General features: G+C 40.2%; 1 protein-coding gene across 5 annotated transcripts; it reads right to left on the bottom strand.

The window, feature by feature from the left end:
- Positions 1–1,647: 1,647 nt before the first annotated feature.
- Positions 1,648–21,090, bottom strand: LOC115167976 (transmembrane protein 269). Of its 5 annotated transcripts, none has more exons than XM_029722780.1 (8): positions 21,001–21,090; positions 20,842–20,863; positions 17,855–17,915; positions 15,035–15,182; positions 11,421–11,518; positions 8,292–8,435; positions 7,934–8,134; positions 1,648–1,872 (listed from the first exon to the last, which is right to left on the bottom strand). In XM_029722780.1, the coding sequence occupies exons 1-8, from the start codon at positions 21,012–21,014 to the stop codon at positions 1,700–1,702; spliced, it is 861 nt and encodes a 286-aa protein (XP_029578640.1). In that variant the 5' UTR covers positions 21,015–21,090; the 3' UTR covers positions 1,648–1,699. The 5 variants fall into 5 exon arrangements, with proteins under 5 accessions (XP_029578640.1, XP_029578645.1, XP_029578642.1 ...); XM_029722785.1 differs by adding an exon at positions 16,775–16,839 and having other exon boundaries at positions 20,842–21,074; XM_029722781.1 differs by having other exon boundaries at positions 1,814–2,029; positions 21,001–21,089.
- Between the last annotated feature and the right edge of the window lie 4,885 nt (positions 21,091–25,975).

Below are 25,975 nucleotides of genomic sequence, written 5' to 3'. Positions count from 1 at the left end.
ATCCCTACTGCCTCTGATCTGGCAGACTCACTAAACACATATGCTTCGTTTGTAAATTATGTCTGAGTGTTCGAGTGTGCACCTGGCTATCCGTAAAATTAAAATAAATGTATGAGCAATTTGATATGATTTATACTTTAGATACTCAAGTATATTTAAACACAAATACTTTTACTCAAGTAGTATTTTACTGGGTGACTTTCACTTGAGTCATTTTCTACAAAAGGTATCTTTACTTTTACTCAAGTATGAAAATTGGGTACTTTTTCCACCACTGAGTGCTCTGTTCCATCTGACTGCACAGTCCACTGTCTCATCAGTCCAGCCAGGGAACTTATGAACTTGATCTCCACTACAAAAAGCTTCTAGACATTATCTCACATTTCTTTTAGACTAACATTTAGTTTAACAGCGGAGATTTGTATAAACCTTGCTGTCTGTCTCCGAAATTTGCAACATTGTTTCAATATTTGAAATTGGATCTCCAGCTGTCCCATAGTAATGAACGTGTAGTGGTCTGGAGTCGGGACCAGACAGACATCCAGTCAGCTTTTCTCAGCCAGTCGAAATGAATCAGCATAATCTTTATGGATATATGAAGAATTATCAATAGAAAACAGGTCAAACGAAACAAAGTGCAGCTAGTTTGCAGTCTTTCCAGTTCGAGTTTGAAGTGATTGTGTTAGCTGTGTTGTTGGCTAGCTCATCAGAGCACATTTTTTATGCCAGGTGAAATCGTTCATCATTAGCTCCTTGTTTTGTATGTAACCAAATAAATGTCACTAAAAAACACCTTAAACAAATGAAAATGAAGCTACTTTGTTGTTATTCTGGCTGCACTGTTTGACGTGACTGTAAGTTAGCTGTAGTTGGCTAGCAAGAAAGGGACAAGAACGTTGCCAGCCAGTATGCCAATCGAACATTTAGAACGAACGACTGGGTCGTATCTCTGGCAACCAAACCGATAGAACGAACGACCAGTCGGCTTGGGTAGCAACACTAGATTTGTGTCAGGACTATATCTTGTGGAAGGGTTAAATGGTATGAATACATTCATCAAAATATATTTTATGAAAATCTGTAAATCATTATTTGAATATGTTGGTAACCCGTTGTATAAAATTGATAATGCCGTCGAAGCCGGTGTTTGGAGGATATATTGGCATGGTTTGCCGGCCAATATATCCTCCAAACACCGGCTTCTCGGGCATTATCACTTAAGTATTCCACGGGTATGCCAAAATTACTTTTTATTCTCCTAATTACATTGGTAACCAGTTTATAATAGCAATAAGGCACCTTGCGGGTTTGTGGTATATGGCCAATATACCATGGCTAATGGCTGTATCCAGGCACTCTGTGTTGCATCGTGCATAAGAACAGATCTTAGCAATGGTATATTGGCCATATACCACACCTCCTCTGGCCTTATTGCTTAATTATACAATGGACTTCTTTTGTATCTGCAATATGATGAAAATAAAATATTTTGAATTAAAATGTATTACAAATTGGGAGCATGCAATAAGTTTGAATCTACCATGTTTACAGTAAGTCTCAAATGACTATTAATTACTAAAAATACTTCATAATAGTTGGAGTAATCTCAAGCACAATTATGCACACAGTACGCACAAGACAGTACAGTACAATTCTGCCATTGTATTGTAAAAACATAACTAGACATTCAAACACTGTATTAATCAAAAACAAAATGGCTAAGGTACATTACATTATCCATCAAGTGGTCATGATGAAAAAGGCAGTTAAATCTTACAAAAACATTAAAACGTCCTCTTACGTCCTTTTTCGATCCGCTGTGGATAGCTAGCAGCAGCAGTCTGGGAGCTTTAGTTAACCCCGCCGGACGGCCTGTTGACAAGCCATGTGTGAGTTTGGAGCAAGGCCTTTAACTCCTACTACACTTTGCAACTCCAAAGAGATGTTGGGAACAAAATGTAGGAGACAGACCACAACAGGTAGTACACACATGCCGGAGAGAAAGAGGAACAGAACACCATGACAACTCCTGCAAAACAAAACAGGAAAAACAAATGAGATGAGTAGTCTACCTAATGAATAGCCTACCTTTTTTCATGGCTGGATTATTGTGATCTGAAACAATTTTAGAAAGCTTTAATTTCGAATTAAAGGGAAATGCCACCACTTTTCAACATCATATTAATTATCTCCAGCACCAAACCAGTGTCTACATATGTGAAAGCAGCATTGATCTGTGGTTAAAAAGATAAAGTCCAAAAAAATGCTCCTTTGCGACTTCACAGATTAGGAGGGTTACATATATATTTTTTAAAATACAAAGAAATAAAGGGATTTTTAAAACCTGCAACGAGTTTCTAGCCAGAGGGAAGGTATTTTCTTGCTCTCCAAGTCATAGTGGGTTAGGGTTATAGCGTTTGAAAATCTGTGCTTTTAAAATGTTTTAAAATCCGTGCTTTAAAAACTTTTGATGATGTCATTGGGTAGTCCTTTTTTTACTTATTTTTTCCCCCCACATATGTAGACATTGGTATTGTGCAGAAGATAATGAAAATGAAGTTGAAAATGGGTGGAATTGCCCTTTAAGGAAGAACTTATTCTGAATGGAGGATTCGCATTACTGCTCACATGTTTAAAGTACCTGCGGCCTCATTTATCAAAGGTGTGTGAGCATGCATAAAAAGCCAACTTTGCTTGCGCAAGTTTACCCACAAAGGTTGGTATTTAGAAATGTTGAACTTGACGGGAAAGTGTGCAAATCTTTGTATTGCAAGCAAATATAGTTATTTTTGGGGAGATGGAAGTGTTTGCACAGGAATTATAATAATGGTAGGCTAATAAAAACATTAAAAAGTAAGCCTAATGACAAAATGGATGCATTTGCCGTTGATAAGAAGATCGAATAGCAGCATTTCGCCTAATACATTTATTTTACTTTTATTATGCCTATATAGACCTAAATCACAATCCTATTGCAGGCCATGTTACTCCTTTTCTGACATAACTGGTTTATTCCCTCTACACAATATTACGCTACCATTTATCCATCGCTCATTCAATAGCCAACTGTGCTCGAAAGTAAATAGCCCAGTAACCTAGGTAAGTATGTGTAGCTAGTATTGCCGTGCAATAGGAACTCAACATAATAGCGTATACCAAGGCAGGATATAGAAACACAATCATGTATTGACAAACAAAATATTGAACAAGAATATTTTGCATAGACGTGTGGGCGTTAGGCAGCATTTACTTTTAAATTCTTCATTAGACAAATCAATCTTGCAGAATGCACGGACAGTATTTGGCACTCGCTATAGGTGGCATGCATTTTTTTGTGGTGAAAAAGTCACTGCAAAAGATTAAAAACATTCTACCCACATCTCTACAGAAATGTGATCTAATTTGCTATTCTGATTTCTTTAAGAAACAGACATGGCCAAGTACCAACATCTCCAAATCATTCAGCAAATGAGGGCGTTTTGGTTGTTACCATAAAAGGTGAATGGAGGGTGTTTTGGTTGTTTCCATAAAAGGTAAATGGAGGGTGTTTTCCAGGCAGGGTTGTAACGCTCGTTCATGAGCACACAGATATAGTATGGCTCTTATTTATCAATGAAGACATGCGTATATATTACGCGCGACAGTTTGATAAATCCCAATCATTTGTGGCGCACGCAAATCCTAGAATCTCCACAAATGTCCTAATTTAGTAAGAAATGTACGCATGGTTGGGGCATCATAACCATTGTGTAAATGTCATACTAAATATCTGCTTGTGCCATTTCTGAAAAAAATATCAATGTCAAAAAATAGATTTATAAACTTGGTGCAAGCCATAAATGCATTTTTTCCTGTCGTAAATCTGTGCATACGTGAACGAGCATCAAACTCCGCCCAGAAAACGCCCTCCACCTTTTATGGTGTATAATTTGATACTATTGGAATTAGGTCACAAAAGTTTGTAAATGAACAATAGCATATTTGATCACATTTCTGTAAAGGTGTGGGCAGAATATTTTGATATTTTGCAGTAACTTTTTCAAATTAAACATGCATGCTGCCTATAGAGATGGGCAGTATTTCTGTTACATGTATTTGAAATATGTATTTGAATTACTTCTGAGTATTTTGTATTACACTGGGCTGCCTATACCGAATGCCTGTCCGCACATTCTGTTTGATTTATTGTATATTTGGAAACAATTTAGAAGCAGTATTTATATTAGAAGTAGGCTACAATGGCAAATTATTGTGGACCTGTCAGCATAATGTTTGATTTCAAATCTGAAACATTGTCTAAGCTTCTCAAAAACATATTGAAATGACATACAGCAGTAGCATACATAGGCCTACTTCAAAGTAAAAAAAATCAACTGTCTCGAGGTTCACCTGGTAAATTAGTCTGTAGGCAATAAAACGGCGCTGTCTATGGGATCACATACAGAGAAACTTGAAATACATAACCTATTTACATAGGCCCAATTAAATGAGAGATGTGCATAGTAATGTGTTTCATGGCTACTTCAGGAATATGAACCCATCATTGCCAGAAAAGGCAAGGAATTTATTCTGCAATGGTCATGAAAATAAAATAGTAAATAGATTCCTAAGTCTCATTATTTTAGATTTATTTTTTTATTTTTTTGCTCTTCTCACTAACGGCAAATGGCTGCATCTTGTGATTATGAATAAGTGTCATAATATCCCCCATTTGCAAAATTCTACTTGCAATACAATACTACAACCACTAGAAGATATGCGTACGCATGGTCTAAAGACATTCTCACATCAAGTTCAGTTTTTAGAAGTGGGAAAACATTTTGGGGTATATTTCTTTTTACATACTCACGTTTATAAATGAGGCCCCTGGTATCAACATTCCAATAGATTTCACAGGACCAAACATCCATTTTTTGAAGAATTGTTTAAACATCTCTAAAATGTGCTATATTAACTATCCCAGAAAAGTTTTTGGGGTTTTACAGAGTGGCTGTGTGGACTAAATTCTCTGGATGCCACTTCCCAATAGGTAAACAACCGGACCGTCTGCACATGTGCGGGATTCTATACTTTACACAGATTAATTTGTTTTTATGTAGCCATTGCTCCCTCTGCTCCGCTTCCCTTCCTCCTGTTCTCACTCACCCACACATGATTGGATGTCTTTGTCTGGTGTAGAAACTTCACCAAATTGTTGTAACTATAAACAACAATTGAATTTACCGCCCACACACACATTGTACCCTATGTGCAGCAGACTGATCACTTGAATTGACGGGCCTGTTGTTATTAACCAGGTTTCCAACAAACCTTTTTATGCAAATAAATTGCATGTCGATAAAAAAAACACGACAGGACTGATGGAAAGAGAAAACGTTTCGGTAAACTTTCCAATTGTCGATAAAACAAAATAGGCTAAACAAGGTGGGATCTTATTGTGTCGGTAAAATTAATTATGCTGAAATAACTTCCCAGAACCCGAGGTAGTAGGGACATATCGCCACAGCTTCTAAACATCACCGTTCATGCTAATAGCTAGCCAGCGTAACGTGCTAGCCATCCTGTAACGTGATGTACACTGTTTTCAAATAGAAAAGTAAAGATGCCATCCGAGGCAGAATGATGTACAGTATGTCATTGTGCAGAACACTATCCCAGTAAAAAGTAAACACATACCAATGGCAATGACGCAGAACGCTACAACTACTATAACTACTATGGACCCATCTCTGTTGGAGCTGGCTTGCCACTGGCAGTTTGTGAAGTGTCGAACACTTCTTAGAAGATACTACAAAAGCAGCTGTGAATTGGCAAGAATAGGCAGTGTATTTCCATATTGCACAAGCTAACCGAGTTCTGATTCAGAGGGTTCTCTTTGTTGCACACAAAAACAATACTGGCTCCTTGATGCAGCACACTTAGGCGAAGGTTCTAAGGGTTGAGCTAGATGGTGATGGGCAGAGATCATCCGCTCCTGCCATAGGCTTCCAGTTAAGTCTCTTTCTGAGGCGCTCTGAAAGCAGACAATTCATCAGAGGCTGGCGGGCGAGATGGCGTCTGTGGGAGCACGGACAGCTCCATTGAGGCCATCTCCATTTTGAAGTAGTCCATTTTCTAATACTTCTATGAGTTGGTAAACAAACTGAAAGGTTGCATATGGCCACCTGGAAATGTATTGGCGATTTACCGCCACCTCAAGTTATGGAATGTTTGCTCACAAGTATAATTCATTGTCTGATCCCTCCTGATGACCTGAATGGAATTATGTGATCCTTCCTTAACCCATAGGAAGTCCCACCCAATTGACTACTTTAAAATGGTGGAAGCCCTCAATGGAAATGTTCATGCAAAAATGCATTATTTCCATGTAATGATCTCTATTGAACTGCCTGATGTCACGGCCTAGCGTCAACATCCCTGCCGGACACAACGTAGTAGCTAGCTAGTGAGAAGGAGATCAGAGGTTATTTTTAATGAGTGCATTTCGCAAGTGGCTAGTTTGCATCCTCTGCCTTCACTAAAACCACTGCAAAGGTTTTGCCTGAAAACCTTCCTCAAGTCGCAACATTATGAGACGTCTTTCTACAGGCTACAAAAAGTGTTACATTTTTCAAGCTTGGATCTCCTAGCCAAACTCAGGATTTGCTGGGAGAGTTGTCAGTCTGAAGAAAAACCTCCCCAGAATTTGTTGTTGTTGAAATGTCCAAGAGAATCCAACATGTGCTGTTGCTCTAGGTCTGGGATTTCCGAGACTACTAGCTAACAGGGAAGAACTAGAACCTACAATGCAAACATGGCTGCTAGCTTCCCATGCAGGCTACTTTCTGTCCCTAACACCAAAAACGGAATAATATAAAATACAAATGTTTTTATCAAACTTAAACTGAATAAAAACTAGTAAATCAAGTCGGAAAATTAACAAACTTAACTGAATACATTTAAAAAACAAAAAACAGATGTTTCCATCAAAAATCTAATATAGAAACAGAAAACTATAATAACCTTGGAATGGAGAACAGTGCTCATTTAATAAAGTTAGATCAAAGCTGAATCAATATCTGCAAGATCACATAATAATTCATTAGTATTCAACATAACTGAATATAATAGTATAACGTCACTGTAAGACAAAGAAATCCACCTCGTTTTTTTTATGAGACTTTAGCAAAATGTGCTTTGATTGAAACAAAACACTGATAAAATACAGTTTAACATCAGCTTTAAAAGTTGTTCACGAAAACACTGTACATAATTCAAAAATATCTAAATGCATTTTCCCCCATGAAAATGGTTGGCATGCAGATGCTGCATGGATGTTTCACCCGTAAAACGTAAAGAATAATAATTCACGATTGTGTAGTGAGAAACGTGAAGAAAGAGGGGAGGTGAGCAGAAGCTACGTAATTTTTTTTTAAAAAAAACATAAACTAAAGGTAAAGTAACAAAGTGCAGAACGTGATACAGTTGTTCTGGGGAAGAGGCCTCCAGGGGTTGGCAGGACAGGGCGGACGAGGGCCGTTGATTTGAACGTGTAGCCTCAGCTTTAAAAAAAAAAAATTTTTTTACTTGAATTCTAATTTTCAATACCTCTCTACAACCTATTCTACTGGTGCAGTTTGTTAACCCTGGTCCTGGGGACACAAAGGGGTGAACCATTGTGTTTTTTGCCGTAGCACTACACTAGCCTCGTATAACCAGTCTGATCCTGCGAGCGTATATAAAATGATCCGTGCAGCAAATGATTTACGCATGCTTGCGAGATCAGGCTGGTTGTACGAGGCTAGCGCTACACATACGATTCCACTAATTAACTCGTCATCAACCCTTTGATTCATTGAATCAGTTGTGTAGTGCTAGGGGCAAAAAAACTAAATAGTGCACTCCTTTGTGTCCCCTGGACCAAGGTAAAGAAACACCGTATCTGGTGTATTACCTCCAGCGTAGACCACCTTCTTCCAGGCCTGTGACTCCAGGACCCTGTCGTGAGGGTAGAAGCCCTGGTTGACCATGAAGAGGATCATGGCCACAGCAGTGACCCGCAGGACCACCACGTTACCTCCGGTCAGCAGGGAGAGACAGGCCAGGATGGCGGAAGAGTAGATACATGGCAGGCCACGGTACATGAAGGGGATGCCTGGAGATGAATAACCACAGAAAGAGAGACAAGACCTAAATGAAGACAATCGGACTTTATTCAGCCTAGACTGTACCTTGAATGATGAATACATGAAGACTGAAATTGATCATGCCATCTATCCTAGCATTTCACGTTTTCTTTCTGCGCCACTTACCGCTGGAGAAGAAGCAGAGGCGGACAAACACAGACAGGACATAGCACATGCACAGGATGTTGTCTATTAAGGCATGTGTCCTCAGGAGCAATGATGTTGCAATCCCAAAGGTTGTGAAATCTGCAAAATCATCCAGTTTAGCACCTGAACCAGAGAGAAAGATAGGAAGTGACTAGTTATATATTTGTCTTATGACTTGTCTCACATATCAGATTAATGTCTACATGCTACTGCTGTGAGGTTAGTTCACTGCTAACATAAGACAAAACAAGTTGATCTAATCTTGTTTATGCCAATGGTCTACTTCTCCCTTTCCTGTGTGAGCGTTTGTGTTTATGTAAAAAGGGTCCATCTGTAGTGGAAATGTCGGTGTCAGCATAACAGGCCTGCCACTTTCCTTTGTAAACAACATTCCCAAATGCCACAGTTCGTTTGTCCCCCCCAAAGCATGGAGCATGTTGTCACCGAGCGACGAGCAGGAGGTGATTCTGACCCCAGCTCCAATGAACGAGATGGAATTCCACAGCACAGGGGTCAACAATTTCAGATATGTTGAGGGCCCAAAGCATTGGGATAAAACAGACAATTGGAGCATGAGCCCCCCGAATCAGATTGCTTAGTCGGAAAGTGAAAGTTCAATTGACACAAAGACAGGGGCACAACAACACCCACCTGCAAAGTCATGCAGAAAAACACTGATGGAACACAAAGCCCCTGAAATATCCGGGTGACGATGCATTGTGGTGCACCTGCTGGGAGCTATTTCAGGCAGCCGTGGGATCCATGGCAGTGTAGACGTGACTATCTGCACACAGGAGGTCGTTATGTATAAAGCCACCTGCATGTGCCTTTTTATTACGTCATATCCCGTTGTGATCACTTGAGAATATGCTGTGTCGTGTACAATAGGAGTTTGCTTACATTTTTTTTAAATAAACGTATTTTTATTGAATCATTAGCTAGGCTATTTCCTAATAATACACAACAGTCTATGGCAGACATAATTCAACAAAGACATGGAACCACTGCAATGCAGAGAACATCATTTACTGAACTACATACAGAGATAGAAGCCGATCAGCACAGCTAATTGACAGCAAGTACACTTACTGCAACGAGATTCGTTTTTTCTTTGGTTTGATGTCACTTAAGTTCCCTTTGGATTCTCCCTTACATTCAAGAACGTTTTTAATGGCGTCTTTGTAACCAAACTTTGGACCAAACTTGTTGCAGTATGCAACCTACTGTCCCATAGGAGAACCCTTTTTGGTTCCAGGTAAAAATCTATTTTGGGTTCCATGTAGAACCCTCTGTTGAAACCCAACAGTTTTACATGGAACCAAAAGGGTTCTTCTAAGGGTTCTCCTATGGGGACAGACAAATAACCTTAAGGTTCTGGATAGCACCTTTTTTGTTTATGCTGATTGGGTTCTACTGCTAAAATATGCATATACAGTGCAATTGGAAAGTATTCAGACCCCTTGACTTTTGTTACGTTACAGCCGTATTCTAAAATTGCTAACATTGTTTTTCTTTCTCATCAATCTACACACAATACCTCATAATGCAAAGCAAAAACTGATATTTTTTTGCTAATAAAATGTTTTTGTTGTGGAAAAAATGAGATCACATTTACATAAGTATTCAGACCCTTAACTCAATTGTTTGTTGACGCACCTTTGGCAGTGATTACAGCCTCAAGTCTTCTTGGGTATGATGCTACAAGCTTGGCACACTTGTATTTGGGGAGATTCTTCCAGTCTTCTCTGCAGATCCTCTCAAGCTCTGTCAGGTTGGAAAGGGAGTGTTGCTGCACAGCTGTTTTCAGGTCTCTCCAGAGATGTTCGATCGGGTTCAAGTCCAGGCTCTGGCTGGGCCACTCAAGGACATTCAGAGACATGTTCCGAAGCCACTCCAACATTTCTTTTGGCTGTGTGCTTAGGGTCGTTGTCCTGTTGGAAGGTAAACCTTAGCCCCAGTCTGAGGTCCTGAGTGCTCTGGAGTGAAGATCTCTGTACTTTGCAACGTTCATCTTTCCCTCGATCCTGACTAGTCTCCCAGTCCCTGCCTCTGAAAAACATCCCCACAGCGTGATGCTGCCGCCGCCATGCTTCACCGTAGGGATAGTGCCAGGTTTCCTCCAGACGCAACGCTTGGCATTCAGGCCAATTAGTTCAATCTCTACAGAGGAACTCAGGAACTCTGTCAGAGTGACCAACGGGTTCTTGGTCACATCCCTGACTAAGGCCCTTCTCCCCCGATTGCTAAGTTTGGCAGGGCGGCCAGCTCTAGGAAGAATCTTGGTGGTTCCAAACTTCTTCCATTTAAGAATGATGGAGGCCACTGTGTTCTTGGGGACTTTCAATGCTGCAGACATTTTTTGGTACCCTTACCCAGATCTGTGCCTCGACACAATCCTGTCTCGGAGCTCTACGGACAATTCCTTCGACCTCATGGCTTGGTTTTTGCTGACATGGCTGTCAACGGTGGGACCTTATATAGACAGGTGTATGCCTTTCAAAATTATGTCCATTCAATTGAATTTACCACAGGTGGACTCTAATCAAGTTGTAGAAACATCTCAGGGATGATCAATGGAAACAGGATGCACCTGAGCTCAATTTTGAGTCTCATAAAGGGTCTGAATACTTATGTAAATAAGGTTTCTGTTTTTTATTTTTAATAAATTAGCAAAAATGTCTAAAAACCTGTTTTCGCTTTGTCATTATGGGGTATTGTGCGCATATTGATGAGGGACAAATGTATTTAATTAATTTTAGAATAAGGCTGTAACGTATCAAAATGTGGGGGGGGGGAAAAAAATCAAGGGGTCTGAATACTTTCCGAATGCACTGTAGGTCGGTAAATGATCTTCTGAATTATACATAGCTCCTTTTATTTGTCTTTTAAGGTCGTAACCGTTGCCCATTAGGCCATTTGATCCATCAGCTGTAATGACCAGCGCCAGTAGTGGATGGCTGGGTTGTGTGCATCACTAGCCTGATCCTGTTTGTGGTGTCTTTCCCTCTCATAGTCCTTGTCATAACTACATGTTTCAGGCTAGTGAATCATCAGTGTCTCAGTTGAAGTTTAGCCCTGGCTAGAGGTAATGGACACCACTCCACTCACCTAGTGGAGAGCATGCATCCAGTCGCCTGGCAACTGCCCCATCTGCCAAATCCAGCAGGTAGCCAATCAGGACCAGCCAGCAGGCTGCATGTTGGTGGCTGCAAAAGGAGGGTCAAATGTTGGGTTGCAGTTTTACAATATAGAAATGACAATACTAAAACATTACATGATACAAATGTAATTACACAGTAACCTATGGATTACTTGTTTATTACCACTGTACTTAAGGCAATGTCACACCAAGGGCTGCTTTTTATTTTTGGATTAACTTGTGGCTTTTACAGAGTAAGAAAAACACAAATATCATACACGAAAACAAGACAAAAAAAACTATAAACACTCGGGAATAAAGAGCATAACTTAGATACAAAAATAGACAAACAAGATGAACAGACAAAACAATAAAACATTTTTTTTTTGGACAGCATCACTTTTGATTTAAACAACACTTTCCATACATGTTTGTCCATGGAAGAAGTGGTCATTAAGTGACTTTTTCCCTGAATGATAAAACACAGGAGATAAAGGTGCTCAAAGTTGACCCATTTTGCATACCACCAATATCATGACACATCCATGTCTTCATCACTGGAAAAGATAAATGGTTGAGTTTCATATAACTTCAAAGCTTACAGTGTGGTCAAACTATTTTATTTATTTCTCACATTTTTTGCTAATTTATGTTAGAGATTCTTTTTTATTTCTATTAAAATAGAAAAAAATCCAGAAATTATTTTGAAAAAGTTTGACAACCCTGTTTGTAAGCTATTAAATCTCAAAGTGTATATTTTCCATTTCCTACAATGACCAAATATGTATGGAAGGTTTTGTTCAAGTCAAACGGGGTGCTGTCAAATTCAAATGGATTTATGCAGATCATAGACATACAAGCACCAGACTACACAATAGAGGTCAAGTATGTAAAAAGAGTAAAAAAAAGCCAACATGCAGTGCATTCGGAAAGTATTCAGGCCCCTTGACTTTTTCCACATTGTTACGTTACATCCTTATTCTAAAATGGATAAAATATTTTTTGCACCTCAAATCTACACACAATACCCCATAATGACAAAGCGAAAACAGGTTTTAGAATTAGCTAAAATAGAAATACCTTACTTAACTAGTCAGACCCTTAGCTATGACACTCAATATTCAGATCATGTGCATCCCGTTTCCATTGATCGTCCTTGAGATGTTTCTACAACTTGATTAGAGTCCACCTGTGGTATATTAAATTGTTTGGACATGATTTGGAAAGGCACACACATCTGTCTATATAAGGTCCCACAATTGAAAGTGCACGTCAGAGCAAAAACCAAGCCATGAGATAGAAGGAATTGTCCGTAGAGCTTTGTGACAGGAATGTGTCGAGGCACAGATCTGGGGAAGGGTACCAAAACATTTCTGCAGCATTGAAGGTCCCCAAGAACACAGTGGCCTCCATCATTCTTAAATGGAAGAAGTTTGGAACCACTAATACTCTCCCTAGAGCTGGCCGCCCTGCCAAACTTAGCAATCGGGGGAGAAGGTCCTTAGTCAGGGGGGTGACCAAGAACCCAATGGTCACTCTGACAGAGCCCCAGAGTTCCTCTGTGGAGACTGAACTCTTTGGCGTGAATGCCAAGCGTCACGTCTGGAGAAAACCTGGCACCATCCCTAGGGTGAAGCATGGTGGCAGCAGCATCATGCTGTGGGGATGTTTTTCAGCGGCAGGGACTGGGAGACTAGTCAGGATCGAGGGAAAGATGAACTTTGCAAAGTACAGAGATCTTCACTCCAGAGCACTCAGGACCTGGCTGCCTGGCCAAACTAAGCAATCGGGGGAGAAGGGCCTTGGTCAGGGAGGTGACCAAGAACCCAATGGTCACTCTGACAGAGCCCCAGAGTTCCTCTGTGGAGATGGGAGAACCTTCCAGAAGGATAACCATATCTGCAGCACTGCACCAATCAGGCCTTTATGGTAGGTAGAGTGTCCAGGCGGAAGCCACTCCTAGGTAAAAGGCCCATGACAGACCGCTTGGAGTTCGCCAAAAGGCACCTTAAGGACTCTCAGACCATGAGGAACAAGATTCTCTCATCTGATGAAACCAAGACTGAACTATTCGGTCTAAATGCCAAGCGTCACGTCTGGAGGAAACCTGGCACCATCGCTACAGTGAAGCATGGTTGGTGGCAGCATCATGCTGTGGGGATGTTTTTCAGCGGCAGGGACTGAGAGACTAGTCAGGATCGAGGGAAAGATGAACGAAGCAAAGTACAGAGAGATCTTCACTCCAGAGTGCTCAGGACCTCAGACTGGGGTTTACCTTCCAACAGGACAACGACCCTAAGCACACTTCGGTACAAGTCTCTGAATGTTCTTGAGTGGCCCAGCCAGAGCCCGGACTTGAAGCCGATTGAACAGCTCTTGAGAGACCTGAAAAATAGCTGTGCAGCAACGCTCCCCATCCAACCTAACAGAGCTTGAGAGGTTCTGCAGAGAAGAATGGGAGAAACTCCCCAAATACAGGTGTGACAAGCTTGTAGAGTCATACCCAAGAAGATTCGAGACTTATCGCTGCCAAAGGTGCTTCAACAAAGTAGTGAGTAAAGGGTCTGAATACTTATGTAAATGTGATCGTTTTTTTATTTGTAATACTTTAGCAAAAATGTTCAAACAAACTGTTTTTGCTTTGTCATTATGGGGTATTGTGTGTAGATTGATGAGGGGAAAATGTATTTAATCCATTTTAGAATAAGGCTCTAACGTAACAACATTTTGAATAAGTAAAGGGGTTTGAATACTTCCCGAATGCACTGTAGAGTAGGAGAACTTTCAAGTAACGGAATCGCACCAGGCCAGGCAGTCCTGAAATTAAATGTGGGCTTTGTTTTGGCCAAGTTAGTTAAAAAAGGGGTCCCACATCTTAAAGAATTGTTAAGGCTTATTTTTCAATGCTGTAGAGAAAACCTCATTGGGAGTTAATTCAATGATCCTTTGTTCCCATTGACTTCTTGAGGGAGCCTTATTAGATGGCCACAGCAGAAGAATACATTTGTAGTTAAGTGTTAAAATCCTCATCTCTTGTTCCCAGTATACAAGACTTTTCACCCAGCTGGAGAGAGCATTCAAATAAACTTGATCAATCTCCTGTAGAACCTCTGACCGCATTTTTCTATGGAAGGCCAATTCCAGAAACTATACCTAGACACACGTGTGACATGCAGTCGACGTAGGATCTTAAAATTGCCTTTAGGGCAGCTTTGTTGACATAAAATACCGTAAAAGGTATCTTCTACTTACTGACGGCTTTTCATGCCATATACACTTCAGAAACAGTATATTATTTAACACCATCAATGCTTTAAGGGTGGTGGTTGATGTGTGCTGCATGAGCCGACGGTCAGAAGACCTGACCTTGATAAGCTGCTTGTGTTCATCTGTGTTCCCTCAACAGCTCAGCCTTTTTTTTTGGCAGGACATGCGCTTGTGTCAACAGGACATTCAAAAAAGAAAAGCCTCACAGATATAACAAAGATGTATGCAATAATAACATAACACTGCCACTGTCTATGTTAGCTATAGTATGGTTTTGTCAAAGAAAAATCAGATACTGTATGCTGTGTTCACTCACCCGTTCAGGCTGCAGAGAATAGAGGCCATGCCCATGAGCATGTTGGCCATAGACATGGCATTGGCTGCATTTTTGCGTACAAACTCCTTGAGCTGGACACCCGTGGCCTGCTCGCTTAGAAATAGCTTATTGGTGCGCTGGAAGAAACCTGAGAACAGTGAGGACAGTGATTGCTATTAGCTGGTGGTCTATGTTAGATTCACTTAGCTTCTCTTAAGAGGATTGTAGCTAAAACACTACAGATATGATAGGACCATATCATATCTGATGGCCACACCTAAACTGCTGTACAGTATGTAAATCCTGTTTAAACGGATATGTCAAACAAACCAAACACGCAAAAGATAAATCATTCCTTTAACCAATATTTTCTTTGCAAATTATCAGCTTTAACGTGTTTGGCTTGCTACTTGTGGCCCCTCAAGACCAGGACAGAATCAGAAGCTGTACCAAGATATGAAAAAAAGATGAATGCAAATTAAAGAGAAAAAGTCAAACCTCATGCACCCAACCTACAGTAGTACTAGTAACCAGCAGATTTCAAGTATAGGCGAGAACCTAAATAAAATTCACAAGTGGTTTAGGATGTGCTTCAATTTTTTTTATAGTTGTTACACAGTATTAAATAATGTATTTGTTATCAAAGAATGAACATTTGCAAAGAAACTTCATTTTTTATATACAAATTGTACATTATTTACAAACCTATGCAAGATTGATTCATGTAGCTAATAAAAAGTAGTAGCACTTACCAAGAAGTATGTAAGATTATTGGAGACCGACCATTCGATAGACTAATCCACTTTTCAGAATAGGGGCAGGCACAGTATGTACAGTAACCATCATTTGGTAGTGTTAATATTCTCATAGTCATTGCCACACGGAATACTTATTCAGCAAATATATAGTGCATGTATAGCTGAGACAGGCTGGTGGGGAGAGAGTAAGTGACTGTCCACACATGGTACTATACTATAGTAATGGACTGTCCACAAATAGTACTATAGTGCAACCCTGAGATAATGAGTCTACTGGGCTGTTGATTAAATTAGGCTAGTTGACTGGCAAAACAGTGACCTGGAACAATGACAAAAGGACATGACAGCAACGTTGACATGGATGGGTAGCTTTTAAAAAAGTGTCAATAGCAGTTTGCTTGTTCTGGTTTTTTTCCATAGTTTGCATTTTGTGGAAATTTCAGAGTAATTACATAATTTCCTTATACATTTGTTATGTGAAAGCCAAGTATTGTTATATCAAAGTTCCTATCAGTGTAATACTGTGTAATTCCACCATTACGGTTATTAAAGTAATCGAAGAGTGTAAAGGGAAACTTCATTTGACTTTCATTGAATTAATGATGCCAGAATCTTGAAGCATTAAAAGGCATCATAAATGGGTTATCTTACTTAAAAAGCTGGAAGGTCCAGTGACGCTAGATACTTCACTAAGGCCAGGGCTGTTTTTTGTCCTTGCAATGCTGATGGTTTTCAAAGAAGGCAAACAAAGGGATCTTTGTTCTTGAGTGTCTGTGGCTTCGCTATGGAGTTTGGATTTCACACAGAAGTTAATAAGCGGAGGTGATAGAAGTAGCCAAGAGAGTATTCACTGCCGACAAAGACCCATATACCTCTACATAAAATAAACATAATAAAAAGTTACCATATAAACCCTTTTTAAAACTAAAAGTCTAACAAACTAACGTCTGTACGTGAAAAAGGGTTAAAGTCATGTTCCTACTATTCTGTTTTGCACACAGAACTTCGTGTGATTCCAAAGCCAGTCGAGTTCAAGAGACTCTTCATCTGAAAGAAAACAGTGTATGAGACATAGCACAAGCCAACAACAACTTTTAAGAAGTTCACTTGACAAGCATGCTTCTCATTTCTGATTTACATTTTACATTACTTGGCTTTCGACAACCTAACCAGAAAACCCCAAATAGTACACTATGGCGAATCAATATGCAGATACATTTACAGTATCTGCCACTAATCTTTGTCTGTTTGCCTAGAATGTCAACAAATATTGAAAAATATTGAAATATTGACCCAGTTAGCGACTCTTCCGGAAAAATAAAAAAAATTGCCAGCTTGTGTTTCATAACTCAATGGAAAGGATACGCCAGGTCTGATCCCTAATCCGGCCAGTCAATACTGTCTCACCACTGATAAATACCACCAAGTATCAAGCCAGAGCCAGATACATTCACACTTTTAAGTTTATATATTTCTGGGCTTATATTCACAGTGTCTCAGAGTGGAAGTCCTGATCTAGGAGCAGTTTTGCCTTTTAGATCATAAGCAATAAGACAGGGGGGACCTACTCTGAGACGCTCTGTGAATACAGGCCCAGGATGTCTACCTATTAAGACGAGCATGGGGGGCAAATTTCACAACTGGAAATTATGGAATATGTACATTTAAAAAAACATCATGCTCCCACTTTAACTGAGAAATAATTTCCTATTAATTTAATATTACAAAAATGAAAAATAATTACAAAAAAACAAGATATTATCATAGCATTACATTCTACCTAATCACATACAACCTGTATTAACATTTGATTATAGATTTAATTGTGATGAGTAACTATGTATTTATCCACTCTATAATTTAATAGTTGACAACTTGCTATATAACTCTAAGCTAGTATAAGTACAAGAAAAAAAACTGATCTGAGTTGTGAAAAAAATAAACAAATAAAACGACACCGGTTTTGCATGATTCTTACCAGGCCTTGGCTCTAGTGTTGACACAGAGAATCACAACCATGTCATGCACATTTGTCCAGGGGCATCCAGCAATAAGCACTTACCAGAGGATGGAGTCAGCAGAATCATGATTCTCTCTGCGTCAGTCTGCCCACAGCACAGCAGCTGGAAAACAGTGTACATTTAGAGACGGTTACCCAGAAACAGATTAAACCTTGTTCTGGACTGAAAAGCATACTTAATGAAAAGCTTAAAATAGAATTTTCGGTCCACAACTAGACGTGTGTCCAGGTAACTGGCCCATCCACTTGCCTTATGCATGAGTTGGATTGACATTAAAAGTTGCTCTATTGGCAGGGCATGATGAAGAGCAGTTGGGCAAATTGAGACCGCTCTGAGGTTGCCCCATTGGGCAGGATACATTTTTTAAACTGCAAGAATTCCAGTAGCCTAAAACTATTCTTTCTGGTTCCGGCCCATTGTTTAATTGAAAGATGGACAATCAGTATATTCAAATAATGTCACCTCAAAACATTACACTCAATTGTTATTTTTCTTTAACAGCATAATAGCACATTATCATGCGTTTCAGACCAATATTATACTGCCTTATTCATTGGCTCACCATACAAGTTGGGTTACATACTGAAGGAAGGCCATCATAAAGTATATACTGTGTCCAGGAATGCCTGACTGACTGAACGTCAATGACTTTATTTTCATTAGGCCATCTATCAGTCTTAATGTCATTATCAACTTCATAACAAGTAACATAAAAATGACTGCTACAATAGCTAATGGCGCACATAAATCATGTCTTATTTAGAGCTTGAGGTTTTAAGCATCATGTCTATTTGTCAATTATGGTATGCTGCAAAACAATTAGCACTACTGGTTTAATCCTCTGAAGTTGATAATTGACCGAGCAATCTTCTAATCATTCTCGGAATGGACTCTGATAGGCATAAAAAGGAACACTGTATGGATGCAGTACCTCAATCAATCACCCATCAATATCTTGGAAGTTATGTAGCACACTATATGAGCGTTGTCTAGTCTAGTCAAATACACTCACATATAAGATTGTCATTTTCAAAGGAAAATCTATTTCAAAAGCAATAATTCTAGTTCATTAACTACATGATAAATGTACTACAAGATCCTACACACTTAAAGTACTTGATTATTTAGCTACAATGCCATAGATTACAAGGCAGTCAGTGCTGCTCACCTATGCTATTGGTTGACCCTATTGGTTGAGCCAGTGGGTGTGCGCCATAGAGATGGATAGAGGTCTCATCTTTATTATGGTGTCTGACAGCCTCAATGTTGCTGCCCATGCCATCTCCATTTGTGGCTGTGGATCCAACTTTTTCAGGATATTTAATTTTAGTTGAGTTTTGGCCACATGTGAGAGAAATGTGGTGGTGTTTGTCTTACAGTAGCCTAACTTTATACTATGCTATTATATTTCGTGTAAAAGAAAAATGTTGTGGGTCAAGTGTTTCCATTACCCATTTAGGCAAATTGCGCATTAATAAAATTGGCGACAGCTTGTATGCCCTCCCAACCTATCCGTTTCATGTCTCAGGTAGCCCACATGGATAGAATGCAATAATTTACTAATATTTGACATTCTTATAATACTCATGCGCCAATGTATCGCCAGTCCGTGCCATGGTGAAACTTGCCTGCCAACCAGAAAAGCAAGGTGAAGCAATTCACACATTGTTGAAAGCAAATAAACTTTATTTTTATAGTTGAAAAATAAACTTTGCAAGCAGAAGACATTTAGAATTAAATGTCGAGTGGAGGTTTATTGTGACATCACGTGCCTCTTGTAACTTCTAAATTATTCGGCAATCCTCATGTATTAGAAAAACAGTTTATCATATGGCACAATAAATAAATGTTCACAAAATAAATCCACTCGAATGGATAAAAATGTTTATCTTTAGAAAATGTATCCTACTGTCGCAGCCGGCTGCGACCGGGAGACCCATGGGGCGGCGCACAATTGGCCCAGCGTCGTCCGGGTTAGGGGAGGGTTTGGCCGGCAGGATTGTCCTTCTCCCATCACACACTAGTGACTCCTGTGGCAGACTGGGAGCAGTGCACGCTGACACGGTCGCCAGGTGCACGGTGTTTCTACCGGCTGGCTTCCGGGTTAAGTGGGCATTGTGTCAAGAAGCGAAGGTTGAGAGCCGTGGTTGAGTTGTGTTTCGGAGGACGCACGGCTCTCGACCTTCGCCTCTCCTGAGTCCGTACGGGAGTTGCAGGGATGAGACAAGACTAACTACCAATTGGATACCACGAAATTGGGGAGAAAGCGGAATAATTTTTTTTTTTTATAAAAATAATTTATCCTATATCCATGACAATTTTTTGGGGCAACATTGCTTTTGTCTAATAATCTTGAGTAGATGGAAACCTGTCTACTGGCTGATACCTCCCAACCCATAGGAATCACCATCAGTTGAGTATAAAATTGCTGAAGTCCTCAATGGCAATGTCCATGCTAAAATGTGTTATATTCAAGTTGAGACCTCTACCCATCTCTATTGTGTGCGCACACTACGCAGTTTCTTCAGTACAATAGCCACACGCAACTACATAAATTCCTTACTAACCTTACAAAAAAGATTGCAGTCAGAGTGCAGTATGGTGCAAATACTGCGTCCTACATACGTTTTTTTTTTTTACTGCAGTAATTTTGCAGAAAAACTGCAATTACTGCGTCCAAAATATCACCGTCGACTGCAGTTACTGCACATTTACTACAGTTTCCAAACTGCAATCTTTTTCGTAAGGGTTGCCCCTAAAATGTGTAAACTCGGGCGTTAAACGCATCATTCTCACAGTAGATGTATTTTTTAAAATATAATAATTTTCTAAATACAAAAACAAAATGGTTGCTGCAATTTATTTTATACATGGTGCGTCACACATTTAGGGGACAAAATCTACAATCCATTGCCTTTCTAAATAGAATTGACTGAAATGCTTATAATAATTGTATATGGAAGTCAACAATTGATTTTCTGCGCACTATGTAAACTGATTTGAGGATAGTTTAAACTGTCTGACTTACCTGGAAGGACCTAAAGATGATGCTGAAATAGTGCAAATGATTGACACGGCTTCAATGGAACTAAGCAATCGTATTAAATGAATCTCTTCTGTAATAATTACTTCTTCATGTATACAAAGTGGTTGTTTATTGCATCCCAATAACGTTTCAGTGGTTCACCTGTAAAAACGCATCTCAGTCTGCTTCTCTGCGCGCCTGCTTTTAAAGTCCAACAGAAGAATCCGCTAGAATATTCCACCGGATGTGACGCACAAGAAACTGTCTCTCGTTTGTCTGGCTACTGTACTGTTCAAAATTATATTACGAGAATATTATAATTTTACTGATGAATTTAGTTATAACACAAGTGTAGTTGGTCATCTATTTTGTAAATGAACATTAACATATGTGACGCACTCTATCATAATCAGTCGGAAGTCGCTATGGCTAATTTCCATATCGTTGTTGTCAACATTTTGATTTTTCGCTGATGGTTTGGTTTCATCTGGTTTTAACAAAACAATGTATTTGCTTTCATCATCTGTATGTTTTAATGTCTAATTCAGAGTATAAATATATATATTTTTTATCTTATAAAGGTAGAATGAAACATAGCAACGGACCACTTTTCCCATCGGTTCGGTGGACGCTAGCTTGTGCAGTGGCCAATTTAGCGACTTCGTCGCTATATTTAGTGAGTATTCAGACACATTTTCAAAAAAGCGACTAGCGATAAATCTAGCGACTTTTTCTGGTGTTATTGGAGACTGACGTGAAAGCACGTATCGTTATTACTCTTCTCAACGAGCAGCAAGTGCTGCCGTGGTCTCCACCCCGGTCCCAAAGCACTCACTTATGTGTATGTGTAAACGGTGGCAGACAGCATTTTAAATAAGGAGATGTGCATAAAGATAAGCATCCTCTGTGTTTATGGATCCTTTCCCCTTAGTGTATTTTCCATGTCAGCCAGACCAATCTTTTCAAAGACACAATCTCTAGTTCAGTAAAATAAGGAGTTTATTGCTTCACTACTTGTTTAGTTTTCACTTCTTGTTACCTGGTAAATAACCAACAGCCATTGATAACCACAAGGAGAATAAGGTGAGGAAACAGTCCATGTCAACCAGGCCCATCTTTTAATGAAAAAACATTTATTTAAATCTCTAGTTGAGTAATATAATTTATGTTCTGATTAGAAGATAATCCAGAAAATTGCAGTAAAACTTAGGCAGATAACCGCATGTTCTATTCTCAGTTTCCAATATAATCGCATAGTTTACATCTCCGTGTAAAAAGGCGTCCCATGGTCTACTTCGTCAACGAGCTCAATGTATTCCAAACACTGGTGGTAAAATGATCCCAATAATTGAGTTATCCTAGTAAACGATGCCTCCCTCTGGTATATTCTATTGCGAACTGTCTCGGACTCCTGATTGTTTCACTGTAGTCTACTGAAATATATTTTACTTATAAAGTCAAAGATGAAATTAATTGCAAACCACTGGTCTCAAATATATTAGCATAACTAGGCTACACAGGACCCATTGTAAAATGAGAGGCCGTTCCTAATTTTAAAACGTGCTCAAGTCCAACATGCCTTAGCTCTGCCGACTGGGGCGTGCTTTACGGAATGCTCTCTGAAATGTGCGTTCGTATCGTCTTATTCCACCTGATCGAGTTATCTCACCATAGCGGCACTATCGTACCCGCACTATCAAAACCTACACCGAAATCGCTATTTGTTTTTGAATCAAGCTGCAATGGGCTATTTAATGGGATGATTTTCCTTTGTGCCCAATCAAAAATACTGTAGCATACCATCGGCGGTAAAAAAAAAAAAAAAAAATGTCTCTCTCGCTCTTCAGATCTGTCAAACCCCCATCATATAATGTTAGTCAGTCACACATTGTCCCTACTTTATTGGCCTACACTCTAGTTTAGCTTTCTACTGCATCAATGGATTCCCATAAGAGATAAATAGTAATGTTGCGCTAGGACTGGTCTTCTTCTTCGGTGGGGTTTATTGGCGGTTGGTATCCAACGTTATGGTGCATTACCGCCATCTACTGTACTGGAGTGTGGGCCAGAGACGGAGAAAGTAAATCCTACATGGGAGGCCCGTTACTTAAAAAAAAAAATTAAATAATAATATTTCAGACTATATCTAATGGCGTTCTACTAAATATACTCTTTAAAATAATTGTCTGTATCCCCTTCTCCCCATACTAGATCTCAGTCTCTCTCTTTCCTTCTGATACTTCTCACACTGTAGCAATACATGATCCACGATCAATAATCACACTTTCCTGTTGGATGCTTTCCTATCACATTTAAGGTCTTATTCAACTGGCTGTGTCCCACCCTTAATCGTTTAAAAATAGCCTCCTCTCTTCTGACCCTTCCTGTCGTCCTCCTCTCCCCGACTTTCCTTGTACTTGAAATAAATGCCTGCCCTTAGTATCTCCTTTCCACTGCTCCTGTCATCTCTGCAACATCACTGTCCATATCAGGCTTTTTGCCTCTGCTTTCCTCATTGAAAGTACAACTTCAACATCCCCACTACTAAGTGCTTGTTTAGCCAGTACATCAACTGCCTTCGTTACCCTCCACCCCCACATGGGCTGGGACCCAAGTAAATCTTATCTGTATACTTATCTGTATACATCTGTCTAATCCTGCCATGGGTTTATAGCACCTCATAAAGCAGGTCTTGTCCGCTACGTGAGCTAAAGGACTGGAGAGTCATTAACACTGCACATGAATCAGAGCAAATAACTACTCTGTAGTGACTTCCTCCACCCACTGCAAGGCCAACAGTATGGCAATCAGCTCCGCCGTATATACAGCCAGATGATCTGTAATACGTTTCCTGACTTCCACCCCACATTCCTGCACTACAAATGCTGACCCAGTATGTCCTGTCCTTGGATCTTTTGAACCATCTGTGCAAATGGCCACAACATCCTGATATACAGTATCCAGACGTCTCTTAAACAAATCAGATGGATCAGCACCATCCCTATCTTTCTGTAGTCTGTCCAACACTTCTAAATCAACTACTGGAGGTGGGAGTAGCCATGGTGGATTTACAGGAATAGCTACCGTTGGAATAAACTTCCTTCCTTACAGTCCCATCTGCTTCGCCTGCGTATTACCCACCCACCCAAAGCTCGCGTTCTGTCTTCGCTCATGTTCCCAGCATGCCTGTAAAATCCTTTTCGAAGGATGACACACCCCATGTCCCTGTAGGTTCAATGAATCACTGAAGCTGGAGACTCATATCTCTCTCACTAGCTTTAAGCACCAGCTGTCACAGATCACTGCACCTGTACATAGCCAATCTGTAAATAGCCCTCCAACTACCTCATCACAATATTGTTATTTAAAAAAATTGTTTTGCTCCTTTGCACCCCAGTACCGCTACTTGCACACTCATCTTCTGCACATCTATCACCCCAACGTTTAATTTGCCATACTGTAATAATTTCGCCACTATGGCCTATTTATTGCCTCACCCCACTTATCCTCCCTCATTTGCACACACTGTATATATACTTTCTCTATTGTATTATTGACTGTATGTTTATTTATTTCATATGTAACTCTGTGTTGTTGTTTGTGTCGCACTGCTTTGCTTTATCTTGGCCAGGTCGCAGTTGTAAATGAGAACTTGTTCTCAACTAGCCTACCTGGTTATATAAAGGTGAAATAAAATAAATAAATAAAAAGGTTGACACAATAATTCATTGCCAGCTACTGTCTCCTAATCTCCACCTGTAGTGCAGACAATGGGGAGGTCCAAAACGCCCCACTACAAATTCTGAGTCCTTGCCCCTGTATGACATCTAGACTTTCCAATGAAGTCCGGGCTGCCGAACCATACGCCATACTGCTATAGTCTATTACAGATCAGATCAATGCAACATACTTGGACCTCGATGAGGAACGGCCAGCCCCCCACTCCTTCCCTGTCAGACAGCGCATCACATTTAGTACCTTCATACACTTTCCCACCACTCTCTCAGTGTGTTCTGCCCAGGTCAATCTAGTGTCAAAGTACACCTAAAGGAACCTGAAGGACCACACCCTCTCCAAGTTTCTCCCATATAACCTCAAGCATACCTCATCTCCCACCTACCTCCAGGCAAAGAACACTGTCTGAGTTATGTCTACAGAGAACCTGAATCCCCACAATAATGCCCACCGCTCTACCTCATCAATTGCTTCCTGTACCTTCCTGACTACGTATGGCACATTTCTTCCCCTCTTCCATAAGGCCCCATCATCAGCAAATAATATCCGGCTGTACCTGAGAGTAAACATCACTGATGATGATTGAGAACAACAGAGGACTAATCACGCTCCCCTTTGGTGTACCGTTATCCACCAGGTAGCTGCATGATAGACTTCTGCTATTGATAGACTATGCTATTGGCCGATAGCATATTGGCCTCGTTGGGTCCTTCCCTGGCTTCCGGATTGGTACCACTACTTCCCCTCCTCCCACACTGTTGTACAACACCAATACCTTATCCAGTGCCTCATCACTAAGATGGGCCAACATAACATAGCACACCTCATCTTTCCCAGGTGAAGTTAACCCAGCCTTACCTATTGCCCTTTCACCTCTGCCATGGTAAATGGTGCATTCAATGCATTATTTACATCCTCCCTCCCATCCAGCACTCCAGGATGCTCCTCTCTCGTTCTCTCTCTCTTCCTCTGCCCTTCCTCTGACAAATTTGCCAAGCTATGTAGTTGGAAAAACGCTTTGGCCATTATCTCTGCCTTCTCATCTGTTACTGCCACATCCTTCCCACTCATCAACACTGGATAATCCCACTCCTTTCTGACCCCACTCATCCTCTTAATCATCCCCTACACTTCTCCCACTGGTGTCGCCCTTCCAATGGTGCCACAGAACCGACGCCACCATGACCTCTTTGCCTGATGGATAGTTCTCCTCACCAGGGCCTGGGCCTGCTTATACTGAATCAGATGTTGGAAGTTATGTGTCCTTGTCAGTACTCTAAATGCCCTGTTCCTACTCCTCACCATTTCCCCAGACTCCTCCGTCCACCATGGAACTGCTTTCCTCCTTCTCCTCCATTAACTCTTAGGTATAGCCTCAGTAGCTGCCTCCACTAACGCTGTT

The sequence above is a fragment of the Salmo trutta genome, chromosome 30, assembly GCF_901001165.1.
Source record: "Salmo trutta chromosome 30, fSalTru1.1, whole genome shotgun sequence".
NCBI lineage: Eukaryota > Metazoa > Chordata > Actinopteri > Salmoniformes > Salmonidae > Salmo > Salmo trutta.
Note: the sequence above shows the minus strand (reverse complement) of the source record. Positions and strands in the feature narration are given on the sequence as shown.

Bases quoted from the DNA above. Each gene is read 5' to 3' on its own strand.
- LOC115167976 (XM_029722780.1), bottom strand. The intron at 17,916-20,841 runs GTAAGTCAGACA...ACTGTTTTCCAG, and splicing joins TCATCTTTAGGTCCTTCCAG to CTGCTGTGCTGTGGGCAGAC. The intron at 8,135-8,291 runs GTAAGTGGCGCA...ATTCATCTCCAG, and splicing joins CCTCTGCTTCTTCTCCAGCG to GCATCCCCTTCATGTACCGT.